Source organism: Ascidiella aspersa, chromosome 6, assembly GCF_963924565.1.
Source record: "Ascidiella aspersa chromosome 6, kaAscAspe10.2, whole genome shotgun sequence".
In the NCBI taxonomy this organism is placed as follows: Eukaryota; Metazoa; Chordata; class Ascidiacea; order Phlebobranchia; family Ascidiidae; genus Ascidiella; species Ascidiella aspersa.
The window spans coordinates 15,723,949-15,741,851 of record NC_139452.1 but is presented as its reverse complement, the minus strand read 5'-3'; the positions used below and the strand labels follow the sequence as shown (position 1 = coordinate 15,741,851).

Below are 17,903 nucleotides of genomic sequence, written 5' to 3'. Positions count from 1 at the left end.
TGTGGAAAAGATGAAAATAACTTTATTTGGGTGGTAAAGTTACAATCAGTGGTTACTTAAAAATACCTTCCGCAGGAGAAACGAGTTTTCAGTGGGCTACGCGAAAAGAATGCAAAAAGGCATTTTTGAGGTCAAATCAAACAAATCAATTGCGTAAAGGCTTCGTAGTATAAAAACGGACTGTGAAAATATCGATTTCTTCTGCAATACCGCGTAACGTGACTTTTGCAATATTTATTTGCCTCGAAATCGATATTTACATTGGCATGGTAAAACCGGTTATGGTTGACGCACCAAAGTCAACGTGATAGGTATTGCTAGAGAACAAGTCAATAATTAGCTCTGTTGGATTGTTAGGAATTGTCACGTTAGCGTGTTTAACTTAACACGAATTTGTTCAGTACTATTTAAAAAAAGTACGCGTATACATTTTCGACAAAATTATATATTGTTTTTGCACTGGTTTTACTCCAGGAAAAACGAACTTTTTAATAGCGTGGGTCACGAACAAGACCTATATCCATAAAAGGGACTTTGTGACTCGCGGGCCAAAGGTTCGCCAACCCTGCTATACACGAGTCGAATAACCGTACTTTCTTGCTGCAATTATATTTGTTTTGCTATCTATTTTGTTCGTGTTTTACGCACAGCAGTTAACTTATCTTAGGAGGAAAATCTGCAGCTCAGATACCGTTGCATATTGTCGTTGTTTTATATCATTACTTGGCAAATTTCCAAAACCTGACATTTTATTGCCATCAAAAAATAAGTTTAGTTACGTTAAGTTGTTAACCCTACTATTTTTGATGCATTTCAAGGAAAAATTACTGTGTTTAACCGTAAATGTTGACTAAAATTTCTCTATAAATTTGTTTATCGGATGCCGAGCACCGCCCTAGTTTCGTACGAGTAACGGTACTGCCATCAAGTATCGGCTCCGATACGATAATATTGGACATTCCTAATTGGGCGCTAAGCTCCAAGACCCAGGTGATAGGTTGGATAAGAGTTTTACTTAGTCTTTGGTTTTTCATTAAGAAATTCACATTAAATAGTATGTGGTTTGTATTGTTGTACGTTATGTCACATGGAATTTCAGCTTGTTGGGAAATGACACCACTCTAATCTGGTATTTTTATTGAACTATGAGACTATCAAGCGTCCTGGCCATAAAATTGGATAAACCTATATTTATATTAGCTTTCATGAGTTCTGATATATATAAAAAAAAAGAAGTAAAATATAATAATATTTTGTCAGTTACATGGCTGGTTTGACGACATACACCGAAAAAGACAACAACAGAAAATAGAAACGGTTGGTGGTTACGCAAAAAAATTAAAAATAATATTTAAGAACAAGGAAACAGAAAGTTAAGAAGGTTCGCAGCCCTATAGCCTATCATGCTTTGCCTTCGACCCTCGTTAAACAAACGTGTATCGTAAACCAGCCGTATATTGCTCGTAAAACCGGCAGGTGTCAATTCTTGTCAAAACAATTATAAAGATGACGTTACCGTGAGGCCAATTACGCCGCTTTATGATTAGCGTCACTTCCTTTTTACAACCTGAAAAAACCTATTTAATCAGCAATCGCAAACGTGTTTTTGTTAAAAGAAAGAAGATAATTTTTTTTACTATAAAGCCAGCATACAAAGCTTACGCCGTTTGGTTACAAAAATAGTTTAGAAAACTCTCAAGAGAGTTAAAACTACCATGTTATGCAAACTGTGTTTAATAAAAAAACGTAAAAGGTAAACATTTAGCAACTTTAAGTACGATGGAATAAGAGATTATTTGCTCAAACCCGCAACACAAAGGCGGTGTTAAAAATGTTGACTGTAATGCCGTTGCAAAATTTTTTGCACCCCTAATCCAAGCTCTATATAAAATAAAAAGCTTTATATAGAATTTATATAAATTCTTTAGCATATCATTTACTGCTGCAAGCTTTGTCGTAATACCTAAACAGCTCTTACTTTTGTACTCGGTATAACTTCCTATAATTGACAGTTTAAAGTCTTAATCCATGTAGAACTCTTTTTGGAACAAGTATAGCTTATAGCAGGCCTATAGTGTGAATGCACCACAATTTACTAGAAATTTCAGGAACTTATCTTTCGCAAAATGTTAGTGGATGTGTTGTAATAAAAATTATTTGCTTTCCAATGTCAGTAAATTATATCAAAGTCTGTCAAAAGGAAGGAAGACGAATATTAATACGTCAAATGATTCAAAATACATATGGTTAAGAAAATATGGTTGTTAGATAAATATAATAACTTTGGCCCCTCGAATGATCATTCAATATGTTTTTACCTAGTTACGCCTAAGCAAGTAAACGTCGGGGATTTGCAAACCATTGTTGACATATATCAGGCACACAGCCGTGAAGCCTCAACTGATAGATGTTACCAATACTGGTCTCATGGGAGATTCGCGAGGCGCTTTGAAAAGCTTCGCCTTTATGAATAGGTTACTGGTCATTTAAAGCACAAGGCGGGTTGCTTTCGTCGGGTAGAAAATTAGGTCGTTAACGAATTCACTGTGCTAAATAAAGAAACAATTTAAAATCTAGATCGCGCCTAATGAACTCGTTTGCACCGTATTTGGTCACACCTTCTGTGACGTTTCCAAACCCCAAATAATGCTATTGCGTAAGGCCAAAGCATCGCAATATATTCAGTCATACGACAAAGAGCTGTCACTAGCAATATAACAGCCTCTGACTAATTTAAACGTACGCACATTTATCACTTACCTACCGCAATCATCTCATGAAATTTTAAATTAAACCAAACCGTTTGCTTCAAAAACGTTCATGCTCGAAATGTTTTAGCATTATAAAATGTGTTCGGTCCATGCAAGTAGTTTGCGAGATGACAGTATAATATATCAATTACTGAAGAGTCGATCAAAACGCAGATAATTTTGAAGTTACCTAAACCTGTAGCAGGGTACTTTAGGTAGTCTTATAACTTATAGGTATAGTTTCAGATATTTTAAAACTTAGTTAGAGATTAACAAATGATAAAACAGCATTAGGAGAAATCTTTTCTTGTATTTTTTAACTTAAAGTCTTATTTAATAATTGTAAACTGTGCTTGTTAAACATGAGGAAGTTTACATCAAGACTTAAATTACCAAAATTAGTTGGCATAACTTTTACTGTTTTATTATGAGTGTATGACCATTGACCAAGCAAGTAACGGAATTTGTAGTCATTATTTCTTGCTTTCGGTAGAATTGTGCTTTTGAACACCTTATATGTTATAGAACATACTGTATTATACAGACTGTTGGTACGATTATGCGCACCAATTTTCTCTTCATTAAATCAATTTAAGATTATACGCCACTTGTGAAAATATGATAATATTGGTCGGTTAAGATTTAAAGTAAAGCAAATTAGTTGTATGATACAATAAAGGAGATTTAATAGCGAATGCTTTGGAAAAAAATAAATAGTTCTTCTTTGCCTGTATGGATGCGTTTAAGCTGGAAGCATACCAAACGGCCGAAATAAATCTGATGTAATCTGACACTGAATGGTGTGCCGTCGTTGCGATCTCACTTTATAGTTGATCGTTTCTTATGACCTCACTGGAGTGAACTAAAGCCAATTTATGGCAATCATAGGGAACAGAGGGGATTTCGAACTTCGACCGTTTTGGCGTGGATGCTTGTTTCACGCTTGTTGTTTAACCTTAAGTAAAGCAAAACGCTAAAAATGATTGAGTGCTTGTGCATGCCTGGTTTTGTAATTCCTGGCATTACAGTGTTTTTTGCAACTGACACTCTGCATTTATTATAATTACAGGTAAAATAGATACCCATGAACAGCTCTAAAAGCGATTGTTTATATTTGGGCTTGAACAATGGAACAATCCCGAAGGAGTACGCGGATGCCAAGTATTTCGGTGTTGCCCTTACGACGGCGTCGCTGTACATGACGATCTCCCTCCTGGCGTACGAGTTTCGACGGAAGAGCCGAAAAAGAGCCATTGTGAACCACCTTGTAACAGTCGCTGTCGTGGCGCAACTTTTGTACAGCTTGCGAATTGTCAGCGATTTGTTCAACTGGATTCCAATCCCTGACGCGTGCGAGTTGTACAGGTGGGCGGGTACGATTTTGTACCCACTTGGCATCAGCATTGTGTACACCATACTGTGGGCGCGGCAACGGAAGTTTTATGCCGACCCTTTACTGGGACGATCGGTAAATAAATGCGTGCGATGGCTGAGCTCAGCTGTGATAATAGCGATCTATATCACAGCGGCAGGGGCACCATTTGGAGTAATGCGATCCTACTGCTACTACAAGACCGACGAAGGCTGCTTAATAGTTTGGAACAACGAAATGATAGAGCCATTGGTTCCGTTTGTGGTCGCCTCGTCAACCATCTGCTTTGTGTGCCAATTGGTCTTGTTCGGCCTCATCACTCAGCCTCTGCTTTCGCTGGAGCGCCAGATGACGTCCAGCTGTCGTTGCGTACATTTCGACCTGCACACCGACATCCACAACATGATCAAGCGACTCGCGTTCTGCACCAGCGCATGCGTGCTGACGTCAATGTTGATGCACGTCATCGTGTTTTTGGACGCTCTGGGGCTGATCCATGTTTACTGGATGAATTTCATGGCATTCGATTTGCTCTTTAGTAACCTGGCAGTGATTTACACGTTTGCAGACTGGCGCCAGAGAGTGTGGCCCTTCGCAAAGACGCCGGAAGATCACGATGGGATGGTGGCGGGTGTAGAATCGCCAGAAGTGCGAAGATCGGTGGTCGCATTTGGAAGTCAAATTGAATCTCTTAGCACTCGTAAAGGTGATCAACGAAAGACGTTAAATACTTGAACTTCAGCAATATCACCTATTGTCACATATTAGCAAATGTGCTAAGGTTTCGTAAACGTGCATAGGCGCAAATGCAGTTGACGATTTTCCAATGCTTATGGCCAAACTATACATAACATTGCTTATGGCCAAACTATACATAACATTGCTTATGGCCAAACTATACATAACATTGATTAGGCAAAGAAAACTGCCTTAATCGGGAACACACAGGACCTATAAAGCACCAATATCTGAAGCGGAATTACCTATAATACATTATAGGATTATGAGCAACAACACAATAAAATCAAATAAGCAATAAAAATCTACGACGCAATAATTCCTCAACTCGTCCAAATAAGACCTAATTAGTGATTAAATAATGAGTGGGGTTTATGGTTAAGTAAAAGGTTGATCAAAAGAGTTCTGGCAATTGAAGTCCTATTATAATAGTTTTATGTCTTATTTCGAATTATGTTTAAGTTGATGCCCCGCCCCTCACAATCACATGCATGTTAGATTGTTGGTACAATTTGTTTGGTTGCGCTCTCTTCAAATATTTTATATAATTAGATGTAACCAGGAGGAAGTATATACATTGTCCTCTTTTGGGCTGTTTTTTAATTCTGAAGTTGTAATAAAGTTATACTTTTTGTTTTAAATGTGTTGGTCGTAATTTAAAGCTTTAAAGTTTAAATCATCTATTGGGTGTTGTTCGCGTTTTTCTTGCTCGTAAATATGCCACTGTAATCGTTATTGACTAAACGTACAACCTCTTCAAAATCATATTTTTGTTTATTACAAAGCTGTTGAGTAACAAATGTACAACTGTTACCTAATCTGGAAGGCAGAAATTATTTTTATTGGAAAGATGAGTTCTAGAAAGGTATTTGGGGAAGTTTTTACACAAGAGACTGATCAATTTGTTTGTATTTTTTAAACAGTCACTTTGACGTAAGTGACTAACAACTAGTTACTTTGACGTAAGAGGTGAGCCAAATCAACACACTATAGGTAAAATTATTATCGAATTCACGGGGAGCAGTTGCTTTGCAAAACAAAACACGTTACATAGTAGCAGACCAACTCTGTTGAAGAAAATATAGCATAACAACTATAGTATTATTGTTTAAGGTTGTGGGTATTATGGAAGATAACCTCTTGTAAATGTTGACTCGCTGTTGCTGATCACAAAAAAGATGTGTGTCAAGTAAAGGTAAGCAACGTGTTTTTTTAATACCCACAACCTTAAACCTGGTATATCGAGTAACAAATCTAAATTCACCATTGCATATGTTGTTCTAATATTTCTCGGCAATCTAGTATAAGCAAGTCGGTTATAAAGACAGAAAATGTGACAAGTGTGATATGATGTTGTTTTATTTGAACTATAGCAAATGAACGCCCCCGGCGACAAACGTCTGATTACTCCACGTTCTCGACGCTCTTCTGGGCGAAAGTAATAACGACACAGCTCAGTAAGCCGGTTTGTCGACTATAAACGGTGCCACTTTCGGAATTCAATTCTAGTTAGCCTTAGAGACAGATTTGTATTAGCTTACAGTGGAAATAAAAAAAAAAACAATAGATTAATAAACTACGATAACAAAGAATATTTATACTATTCAAAATAGTTAGAAAACTTCCTAAGTTTGACAACAGCTAGACTCAATATAAGTTTTGAGAATTAGTTGGTGCTGATGCAATATATAATTTTAATATCGAGCAGACTGCAGCGTCCGACGTTATTATTTATGAATGAAAATGTGATATAGATTATTATTATTATAATACTATTAAGATTTATAACCCAACATGGCCTTTATAATATTACAAAAGTAATGTGTAACTTAATAAATATAAATCGTTTTACGTTTTGCGGCAAATTTAATTTATTGGTTTTATATTGAACATCGAGTTATGCGATATTATTAATCCTAACCTTTAACAATAGCCAAAACCTATAAGTGAGTTAAAAACAGGAACACGTCCAAGTGTATTACTTTTCTTTTTTGTTTCTTTCGCTATTGCACTTGTAGAGAGGTTGGTATTAAACCACACGTTGTAAACGTGTTTCTGATACAACCTGGTATGCCGCTGGCCAAGCCTTAAAGGTAGCGACTGTGAAGTGTCCAGAGGCATGTTCACCAGCAAGATGCGCATTACTTTAAATCGCCTTCTGTATGTCGCATCAGCGATAGTACTTTTCCTTATAGTTTCAATTGTGCGAAGGGGGCACGTCGTACATGAAACGGTTATTTACAAGTTCGAAGAAATCCCAGAAGTCCATTCAGAAAATCAACTTGAGCTGCCAAAAAAAATTCAAGTTCTCCAAACCTTTGCAAGTACAACAGTAAACGAAGCGATTGTGGCGCCCACATGCCCTATTAAGGTCCGAAAGACCTATTTAAAGAACGTTCGTCCGCTAATAAACTTAAATCGAGATAGGTTTATGCTACCGGTTTTGATAAACGGACCAAATAATCAGTTGGTTGGTTTTCGAAAGTCGATCTACATTGCTATTTACCTCAACAGGACTATCGTTGTACCCCGGTTCTTCACGCATGGTGCGCAATCGTAAGTTGATTCCCAAATTGTAGTACAAAATTAAAAAGCGTTGTGCCCGTAGGCTACTTTATTATGAATGTCGTGTCGGCAAATATTTCAATTTTTTAGTAAAAAACACTACAAAACAAGTCTGTATACCTCTCACGCCATGTATACTGCTTTTGATGCTCATTCTTAGTTTTACTTTTAATTTCTACCAACCTGTTAATGTGTTTGGATGAATTGTTTTGTTTTTTGTTTTTTTCGAGACACTGAAATTTATTTCTCTTATAAATGACTAGCCTTGATTAAGACGGGAAGGCTAAAGAATATTTGTCTGTTTACCGAACTTTATATTTGTCTACCCTGAAATGTCTACCCTGTATAAAAAAGGTTCCAAACTCTTTTGACTTCGCGATCCAATTTTTACATTCCAACATTGGAATTACAAAAATACCAGCATATATTTTTTGCATCTTATTCAAAGCATGGTCCAAGCTAGAAAAAATGAATGCTATAAAATATAATATAATCTGTTCGCGCCTAAAGTGTCACAAAGAAATGAGGCAACATTTTGAAGACAGCGAATTCGTTCGCGGTTTAAGTTTTATACTAAAGCTGTTGCAGACTGTGGCAAAACTGGTCTTTAATGCTGCAACGCGACTACTCGATTGCTTTATAGAGGGAACGTCAAACATACGGAGAAGTTGATTTTACTGACGAGTATTTAGCTTCCTGCGAATTTTTTTTGTTTCGTTTGGTTTTCTTTTCGTGAAAAGTATGTTGGCCGGGAATCACTATAGTATGATGCTGGACATAATTCTTGGTTTTCTAATTTCCCTTATAACTTTATAAAAAATATTGTACATCATCGTAAAAAAGCTCTCATTTTATTCTAGAAACACGGTGGATTCATGGCACCGTGTTGACCTGACGTCGCTCCAAAAGCTGATCCCAATTGTGACGCTTGATCAGTTCCGAGAACGTTGTAATGAGAATGTCGAGGTCGTTCTCCGACTGGAAGAAATAACACTTGCGAAATATCGAAGGATGCAACTTCAGACTGGAATGAACATCGTCACAAATGTAATTTAGTAAATCGTTCACATAATTATGGTATTTGTTTAGGAAATCGAAGAAATTCAAAAGTTCCGATTTAGATCCGATTTGCAGTAACTATCCTAAACCGTTTTGTGAAGTTTCGTTTTGAGGCCTACCTTAAAGCCAAATTTGTTTTATAGTCTATGAACGTATAGGGCGATTGTCAGGGATTGTCAAACTGTGTGCCTCGACACACTATAGCAGGGCTACTCAACTATTATTAACAAAGGTCCAATCACAAAAATTTAAAATCTGCTTAGGTCTGTTATAACTCTTATGAAATAATTTACAGTCATACAAAATGTAATACGGCATAAGTCCTTCGCTTCAACTGAGAATTCTGTCGTGCCGTTAATATAGAAAGGGGTTTTCAATGAACAGCAGCAATTGTTTGCCAAGAAAAAAATAATCAAATCGCTTTGCTAAATAAATAATGAGACAGATAAGGTCCGGATTCGACATTGAAAAGGTCCGCATTCGGACCGCGGTCCGCCAATTGAGTAGCCCTGCACTATAGCATGGGCGCCCGCACGGGGGGGAAAGGGGGGGGGGGGCACTTGCCCCCCCCTGGAATTTCAACATGCGATTATTACAATTATTTATAAGTGTAATATGTATATGAAGGTTAAAAATATTATACTTTATCCATTGCCCCCAGGGGCGTATCCAGGGGGGCGGGAGTTCTTACCCTCTTTTTGTAAGTTATATTATCGTTTTTTGTTCGTTTTTGTCATGTTTTAAAAAATTGTTCGAAGCGGCGTGCTTTTAAAGTAATTGGGTCACGCGTCTTAATCTAATGCAAAACCAAAATCGAGTGCAAAACGCCGTTTTTCGTCGACCGTAAACGCTGGAAAGTTGTTCTTTTTCGTTATTTATTTAGGTTGACTGATTAGCAAGTGTGTATTCTACAATTTGTTTTTTTTTTGCCTGAAGTTACCGTGTTTTGCAGCTGGCGCCTGACAGGATTGTTGACGACGCACGTGGTCGCTTTTGCTGGACGTATTTGGCTGTTTCTGATTATTTTTTTTATCACGTCTTGCAATCACCATTCTATGACGTTATACTGTCACTGTTTTATGACGTCATTATTCATTAAGTCAGACGAAAAATAGGGGAATTCCCTAAGTTGAAAATTCAGGACCCCCTTTTCGATTTTCCCCTGATTGCCCCCAACTGGAAAATTTTTTGCGGGCGCCCCTGCTTCCTAGTATAACTTTTTTCGTTAATTTAGAAAATCACCTATAAGGCCTATGTAGAAACACACATGCAAGCAAGCATGGAAAACCTAAATGCACACTATCATTTTGGAGAGGCATTTGCCTATTATTGAATGTCTTTTCACTTAAAGGAAATTTCTTAAGTTATCAAATTGTTGTTTTGTAAAAAGAGTGACGCAAATATTTTGTTAATTTTTTGCTGTGTCGCAAGCTAAAAAAGTTTGAGAATCCTAGTATTGAGTAATCAAACAGTAGTGTAACTACAAATCAAATGTAATATAATCCAAAAAAGCTGTTCCTTTTTTAATCATAGAAATCTGTACCACTCATTGAGCTTCCAAAAGAACTAAAACCTATTGTTGGCAAGCCCTTTATAGAAATCGAAAAATCGAAAGCGGCAATCAAGCAGCTGTACGACCATGCGGTATGTTGTTCGGATATGATTTTGTAAAAAATATATAACAATAGACTGTTGCTAATGATGTCATGAACTAAAGGTTACCGAGTAACTGCCGATGAACAAGTTTGGGTTCTACCCGCAGTACGCCATAGATTGCATGGTTGCAAGTAACTCAACAATATAAGTGACATTGACTGGCTTTTTCGACGTAACGTCTATTTTGGAATATTATTTATTGAACGCCTAAGGCCTATACAAACATAATAGCAAAACTTGTCTGGGACATATTTATACAAAAATAGAACCAACTTGTATAAAACACATAAATTACTTTAGTAACTAACATCGTTTTGTTACTATTTATTACGTAATTTATTTGGTATTTAAAGGCGCGGTGCGCTGTTCATCCGTTTCATTTCTCCCATCTAAAAGTTCGAGAAATTCGACCGAAAGATTCGAGACCGCAACATATTGGTGAGTATACTGAGTAAATTACAAATTTTAGGCAAGTCTTATTTTAAATGCTACAGAAAGGAGTAGCGTAAAGTTTTTTATTGTAATTATCTTACTTTAGATCTTCGAGCTACCAACGATGAAGACCTTTACAGTGAGGTGGTTCGATTCACGCCCGTACCGAAGCACATTGTAACTTTGGCTACCACTTTTATCGATGAGGTCATGAAACGTCGACCCTTCATAAGTGTACATTGGCGATACGACAAGGATGATTGGATGTCACGGCAAGATTAATTACGATTCTTTGGTTAACGTTTTAACGCCATTTTTTTTTTAAATGTTTGCGACTTGCACAAGTAATGTTTTTTAATCGTCACTTTCTACGCACAAACCATAAAAGTAACTTAAAATTCGATTAATGTTGGCTTGGCTATATGAAAGCTTAACTTTCTTCCTAATCAATAATTTTATTATTGTTATTATGACTTCACATTAATAGATATTATTCCAATCATTTAATAGAAAATGAGTATAGTTTACATTTACAAGAATAGACCAAGGTAAATCATGCTGGGATAAAGCACGGAGTCGAACCCTTAAACTTTTCCGGTTCAGGTTCAAAGATTTTTTCGGAATTCGATTCAGTTCCGGTTTCGATTCGAACAAATTTAAAAGTTACAATTTAGCTGTGGTTGACCCATTATATTTTTAAAACCGGTTAATAAAGTTCCGGTTCGGATAAAATATGAGATGCGTTACATCTAAATATGTGATTCAATAAATGTAGAGAATAATTATTAAATTGTAACTTGTCTGTAACCTAAGTTTCGTGACATTAAAGAAACAAGAAGTTCATCATTCAAATACTAAAAATCAACGTTTTGCAAATTCATTTTTTCTTAAAATTTCGAACATGACATAACTTCTGTATATTTAAAATTAGAGGTCATGCGGAAGTATACCGCTTTCTTCACAAGTTTGGGTTCGCTTAAGGTTAAAATTCATTTAAAATATTCGGTTCCGTTCCGGTTCAGCTAATTAAAATCTTACAAAAAACGGTCCAGGTTCGATTAAAACTGGCCCAAAACCGGTTCATAAAGTTCCGGTTCGACTTCCTGGGTTAAAGTTGATGGGTAAGGATAAGGATAAGGTTAGGACTGAGGTCAGGGTTTAGAACTTGTTCCAGCCATTTATTCTTATGGACATAAGTCTTATTCCGATTGATACCCTATTTCGACCATTAGGTTGTCGGCCTATCTGGGTCTTGTTCCAAATTTTATGTTTTATTCCGACAATGGCCTTGTTTAAATTTCGTTGTTTTTATTTTTTCATACTTTTGGGTCTTTTAACGGCCAAAAATCCCAAATCAATGTTGAAGTACACCCATAAAAGAGTCAAATTACGCCTTAGGCGGTAATAACCCACAGGTTTACAACCGCCGTACTAATCAAATCTGCTTGCACAGGTGTTCTCGACCAGGAGCGAGCGTTAAAAAAGAGTTTATGGATATGTGCAAAACCATCGACACTTTTCAAGCAAAAGACATAGCGGCGGCAGTGCACGAGAAAATACGGAGCAGCGCTCAGGCAATTAGTGACGTGTACATTGCCTCACCTCCAATGGAAGCAAAGTTGATTTTGGAAGTTGGTGCAATTCTTAAAGAACAGTATGTAAGTATTTCGTTATACATGTGTTGGTGACTACTTTAGGTATTAACTTCGTAAAATATTTTGTTGCTATAAACCAAGGGTATTCAAATTTGTTCTCCAATTTACACCCTCGTAGGATTAAAAGATAAAATCTGCCCTTATGTTTTAACATGTTAATTTTGTAAAATTGGTTTAAAAGCAAAGACAGGTTTTGGCCACTTGTAAAAATGTGAAATAATACTGCAGCGAAGCACTTAAATCGTGTATAAAATCAGTTATTGAAATCCGATGACTTTGTGGTTGCTTTGCAACAGTAAAAAGATTAACATGATTTATTTAGTGCTTTTTGGGAAATATGAAACAGGAGACGTGGCGTTTTTTGCACAATGTGCGCAAAAATGTGAACACGAAATGTGCCTTCATTTTAAAATGCCTTAAAAATGTGCGCCATTTTTACAGAAGGTGCGCAAATTTTATACTTTAAAAAAGTGCGCACTTTTTTCAAAATGTTAATTCAGACATTCTGGAAAAGTGTGCACATTTATCAAGGCATTTGCCACGTACCCTGTTGCCAACGGAAAGTAAATTAACCTCTTTGGAATAAATTTTTACTTTAAATAATAACTAGTTTTTATTTTCGAGAGAATGGAAAGAGTTGAAAAGAGTCAGTGTTGGAGGAATTAGAGTTATATTTAGAGTGGGAGTTTGGAGGAAGGTCGGGAGTCAGGGTGGGTGAAAGAGTTTGAGGAATAGTTAAAGGAAGAGTTGGAGGAGGATTAGAGGCATAGTTGGAGGTAGATTCAAAGAATAAGTCAAAGAAAGAGAGCCCGACGCAGAGTCCAGAAAGAATTAAGAAAACGTTCGAGGAGGAGTTGGAAGAATATTTAAAAAATAATTCAAAGGAAGAACTTAATGGAAAAGTCGAGAAAAATCGTTGGAGGCGGGAAGAGTTAGAGAAGAAGATTTAGCGACCAAAAATAAGACGAGAACAATTGATGGAGAATAAGAGAAAAACAGTAAAATATGCATTAAATTATGCCCGCATTACCTATCTCAAAATGTATTAAATAAGATTCTAAAAGAATAAAATAAAAAATAAGATTCTGAAAAAATTGCGCACATTTTTTGCACATTTTTGCGAACATTGTGCGAAAAACGTTCGCATGCCCGTCTCCCGGCTGGGAGCCCTGTGTTGATCAATTGCACCAAAGGGTAATTTGGTTTTGTAGCCTACGACTCCTATAAATGTGAACGCAACTTAAATTGAAAACCACTAATTATAAAACAATTTGTAAAAACGAAACAGGAGCCAATTATATTCTCGAGACGTAGTTATGGTAATTTACTTTTTATAGAGTGTAACCCTTTTCACTGCCGATGACGTCATAACGTTCTGGAAGAGTCGCTACAAGTCATGTGGTTGGATATGGAAGGATGTTGGTGAATTTGTATCATCCGCAGAGATGGCCATATGCACAAGAGGTCTAATATTTTTAAGGTAGGTAAATTGTTCGACTACAGTGTGAACCAAAGTTTTGTTAATGGCAGGAAACAGAAAGTATTTGTTTTGTTAAGTAGTGCAAACCTCTGCAGTAACCCCAATATCTTTCCGATATATTCCCTGTAAAGCTTTTTGTGTCTTGTAATAAAAAATAACGCCACTTTTTTAATCACACTGGAATCCTGTAAAACATCAACTGAAATATATAACAGTAATTTGTTTACACCGAAGTATGTTTTACATTCTAGATCTGGTGCTTCGAGTTGGTCAAACAACGTGATTCTGGAGCGCACCGAACAAATAGTTCCTCCTAAATATACTTTGTTGGATGAAGCAATTTTTGATTTAGTCCAAGCTCAAGTGTCAGCAAGAAGTTGATAAATGTATTTTTCTTAATATTAAGGTCACTGCAATTAATCTAGACACGGTCCGAATTATAAATTTATTTGGAAATATTTAAATTTTGAAAGAACAACTTTGAAAAGTTTGTCAAAAATATTTGTCAGTTTTTCAAAGTTTGGATTTTATGGAAAATTGGAAGATTTTAAATGATCTATGTTGGTAGGTTAAAGGAGAATATTGGTATGACATTTAAGAGAAACGTAGGATGTACAACCAAAAAAGGTTATTGTTCTCGGGATATACGAGTGTATGGTAACGAGTTGTAAAATAAATTGTGTCTGTCTCCACAATAATTGTTATTTATCTTTCTTGCTGTAGTGGCACGCAATATTCGTTTTGTTAATCCCTGCCAAATACTTCAACATGTTTTAACATTATTGTTTCCCCTCACGTACAGTTTATAGTTTATGTAAAATGTCTGGACCACTTCCTTCTCTGCCAGCGACACTAACTTTGAGAACAACTAGTTTAACAAAAAAGCTGCTCGATTCAGAATACTTTAATTGTTGGTAAATACGAAACCCTCTCACCATTGGCAGTCGACGTCTGATTTAGTAAAAACACATTTGCAGGGATTGAGAAGCACATAAAGGAATTTCGCTTTTGTATTATCGCCACTGCTTGAATAAAAAAACATTCAAATAAAAAAACAACAATATAAATACAGTATTTGTATTAGTTTAACGTGCTAAAAAGTCGTTTTGAAACGACGCAAGTCCCAGCCAGGTTATTTGCAAGTTAATTGGATTCAAATTCAAATCATTCTAAAGAAATAGCAAGTCAAGTCCGAGTTATTACTTGCGATCAGGGCTGCGGAGTCGGTTAAAAATAACCCAAGTCCGAATCCCTAATCCGACTCTACAGCCCTGCTTGTGGTACGCATTTCTTTTCAAATTCTCTCTCTAACGCAGAGATGATCAATCTTATAGCAGAATGGGCCGCCAAACCCATTAAATCAAAGAGGTGACGTCATAGGTTACGTTATATACTGACGTCATAAAACATATTAACTTATAAAGACCCGCACTTCCAGAGTGATCTCGTGCGCAAATATGAAAGTCAATCTCAGCCTTATCGCGCGAAAAATTGAGTTTACATGCCGTATCATGCAAGGGTACGACCAGTTTTTTTTTAAGGTTTGGTTTGGGTGACCGCTAAGTAGTTTTAAGAGACCGCAAGTGTTTCATTTAAATACCAAAAAATAGCCATATTTGCTTAAACGAATTATTTATTACGCTACTGGCAGTGCACAATCACAAAACAAATTTTTCAGGTTCTATCTCATGCAACAAAACAGATTCGCAATCCCGTTCCCATCCGCCAGCTTCCATTTCTTTGTTGTTTGCATATTCCAACGCCTTCAATGCTCGCACTGTCACTGTTCGTCGGTCCTTTGTTTTTTGCCACTTCTCAGCTATCTTTTGTGTATCCTCGTCAGTGACGAGCTGCTCCGGACCGTTCATCGAAATGTTGATTAGAGCATTCAGGGTGATATTTAGTAGCCTATTTCGTTGCTTGGTTTTAACACGACATAGAGTCGAAAATCCTCACTCTGGCCAGGCGGTTGCTAGAGGAATTGACAATGCAATGCAGCAAAGTCGATGCAGCAGTGGAAACATTTGCTGGAATACGTTGTCTCGAGCAATTTTGCTGCAGACATCACCGGGATCTTGGCAGAACTCAAATTCTGGCATTGTCATTCTACCTTTCAACGTTTGATAGTCATTTAGTACTTTCAAGGTTTGTTCAGCAAGAACAATGTCAAATCTTCTGATAAGCAGCGAGAGATCATCATTCCCATAAAGCTGGCGCTGAGGGGTATCAAGAGGAATCTCAATAGCATAAAAGATTCGAAAAGCAGAGAGTACCTCAGGCTCAGGGAAACGTTCTTCGAGATTACAGAGCAGTGCCTCACATGTAGTATGTTTCTGTGGTCAATCGCAGCAGTTTAAAATCATCTTCAAGAAGTGTATTTTGAGATCTTGTTAAAATTTTTGAAATCTTCTCCCAGTCAAGTTTTAGGCTGTTTAAAACCTGATCTGAATTGGCAATGCTCTTAATCTCTTTTTTGCATATTGAAAGAGCCGACTGCATGTGAGAAAAGTGAAAACTACCCTTTTGAAACAGCAATGATAACTTGTTGAGATGGACTAAAGCAGCATTCAGCAAGTAAAGGGAGAAAAGAAAGCGTTTGGAGCAAATTAAATGAAGAATACCAACTGCTGTGCAATCTTTCTTCTCAGTAGCAAAATATTGGAGCGTAGCGTGTACAGCAGGTAGTTCTGCTTTTATTGCGATTACAGCCTGACCATGAGATAGCCAGCTAGTACGGCAGGCTTTAACTAGTTTTCGCGCAGACGAATCAACATCAACAGTTTGCATTTCTTGTAGTTTTGCGGTCTTGAGCGGCGAAATTGAAAAGTACTTCGACGTCTGGAATAAGCCACTTTACCGTGTCCGTACATGCCAAGGCTAAGCGATGCGCATGGCAATGCACTGTGTAGGTAATCGGATTTTGTGCAGTGAATTTCTGTGAGAGGAAATTTCGGCGGCCTATCATTGCAGCAGCTCCATCGCGTGCAATAGCGACATGTTTACCCAAATCAAGACTGTAGTCAGCAGCGACCTCTTTCCAGAGTCGGAATAGGTTGGCAGCAATTGCCCAGAGAGCGTCTATCCGACGGATATTCAAAAATTCAGTTGCCTGGCGTCCCTTTTTATTGACGTACTGAACAAATGTAATATATTGCTGCAAAGTAGCAATATCGGTTGTCTCATCGACCATGGTAGCCCAGCATAGGCTTTGCTTGACATCAGCAACGATGCGATCAATCAGATGGTCGGAGATGAGCAAAATAAACTCCGTCACTGCTGTTGAACTGGTATGTCGCAGGTCACGAAGCCGGTCATTGTGACCAATGCGGTCAACCAGTGTTTGCAAGGAAGCAACTTTTCGATTCACTACTTCCTCTTTCAGTACCCAGTAAATTAGGTGTACTCTCTCAGCCACTGTTGTTATTTAATACACGATCTTGATACTTTGTGTGAAATAGCGAGACACGTTGGTTCTGTTCCAGTTTAACTGCTTGCTGGTGTTGCTCCGAGCTCAGATGCATATCCAGACGAGAGGGGCGCTGAGGTCTGGCGGGTACGCAGGTGTAAACTTCAGCAAACTTGCCTCGGCCAGTGATAGCTACTGGATGCTTAGAGCAAAGCAAACATATTATGCCTCCGTCAGCATGGAGGGTGAACACGTTCATTCGTAGAGCATCATCAAAACCTTTCAGTTTAATCCACGATTGAAATATTTTGTTGGATGGTGCAGCTGAAACAGTCGTCGACGATGCAACAGGAAAGTCGACTGCTCTTGAACATTTTCAGCAGAATTGCGGTCATTCAGTAAAACACAATCAGAACTTGTGGTGCTGTTGGCAGATGCGGTTTCGGGGGTTAGAGCAGCAGTTCGTGTTTTCGGTTTACCAGAAAAGAACTGCTTTATACTTCGATTGTTGGGTTTATCAGAGGATAAGCGTTTACGCTGCGACATTTTCACCTGAAATAACTCACAAAAACTTAAAAGTTTTAAGTTAAAAAATAGAAAGAGTATTTAAGAAATAGCCTATTCTAAATTTTATCGCAAAAACAATCTTTCTATCTCAAAAATGCTCAAGATAGCGACTGTCACGTCTTCCTTTTCTTTTACTAGGAAAGAGATCGCTGATCAATTAACGACTGAATAGTTCTACTTCTGAGATCGCTAATCAAAATCTTCAGAGAACTGGCAAAAAGGG

General features: G+C 37.3%; 2 protein-coding genes across 2 annotated transcripts; both read left to right on the top strand.

The window, feature by feature from the left end:
* The first annotated feature begins 851 nt into the window (after nt 1-851).
* On the top strand, nt 852-4,992 carry LOC146140443 (uncharacterized). Its single transcript, XM_083392217.1, has 2 exons — nt 852-990; nt 3,820-4,992. The coding sequence occupies exon 2, from the start codon at nt 3,835-3,837 to the stop codon at nt 4,855-4,857; it is 1,023 nt and encodes a 340-aa protein (XP_083248343.1). The 5' UTR covers nt 852-990; nt 3,820-3,834; the 3' UTR covers nt 4,858-4,992.
* A 1,335-nt stretch (nt 4,993-6,327) lies between these two features.
* On the top strand, nt 6,328-14,729 carry LOC146140442 (uncharacterized). The gene is made up of 8 exons (XM_083392030.1): nt 6,328-7,416; nt 8,286-8,472; nt 10,018-10,128; nt 10,494-10,578; nt 10,679-10,844; nt 12,026-12,230; nt 13,565-13,707; nt 13,959-14,729. Exons 1-8 carry the CDS (start codon nt 6,980-6,982, stop codon nt 14,086-14,088), a joined length of 1,464 nt encoding a protein of 487 aa, XP_083248156.1. The 5' UTR covers nt 6,328-6,979; the 3' UTR covers nt 14,089-14,729.
* Nucleotides 14,730-17,903: the final 3,174 nt, after the last annotated feature.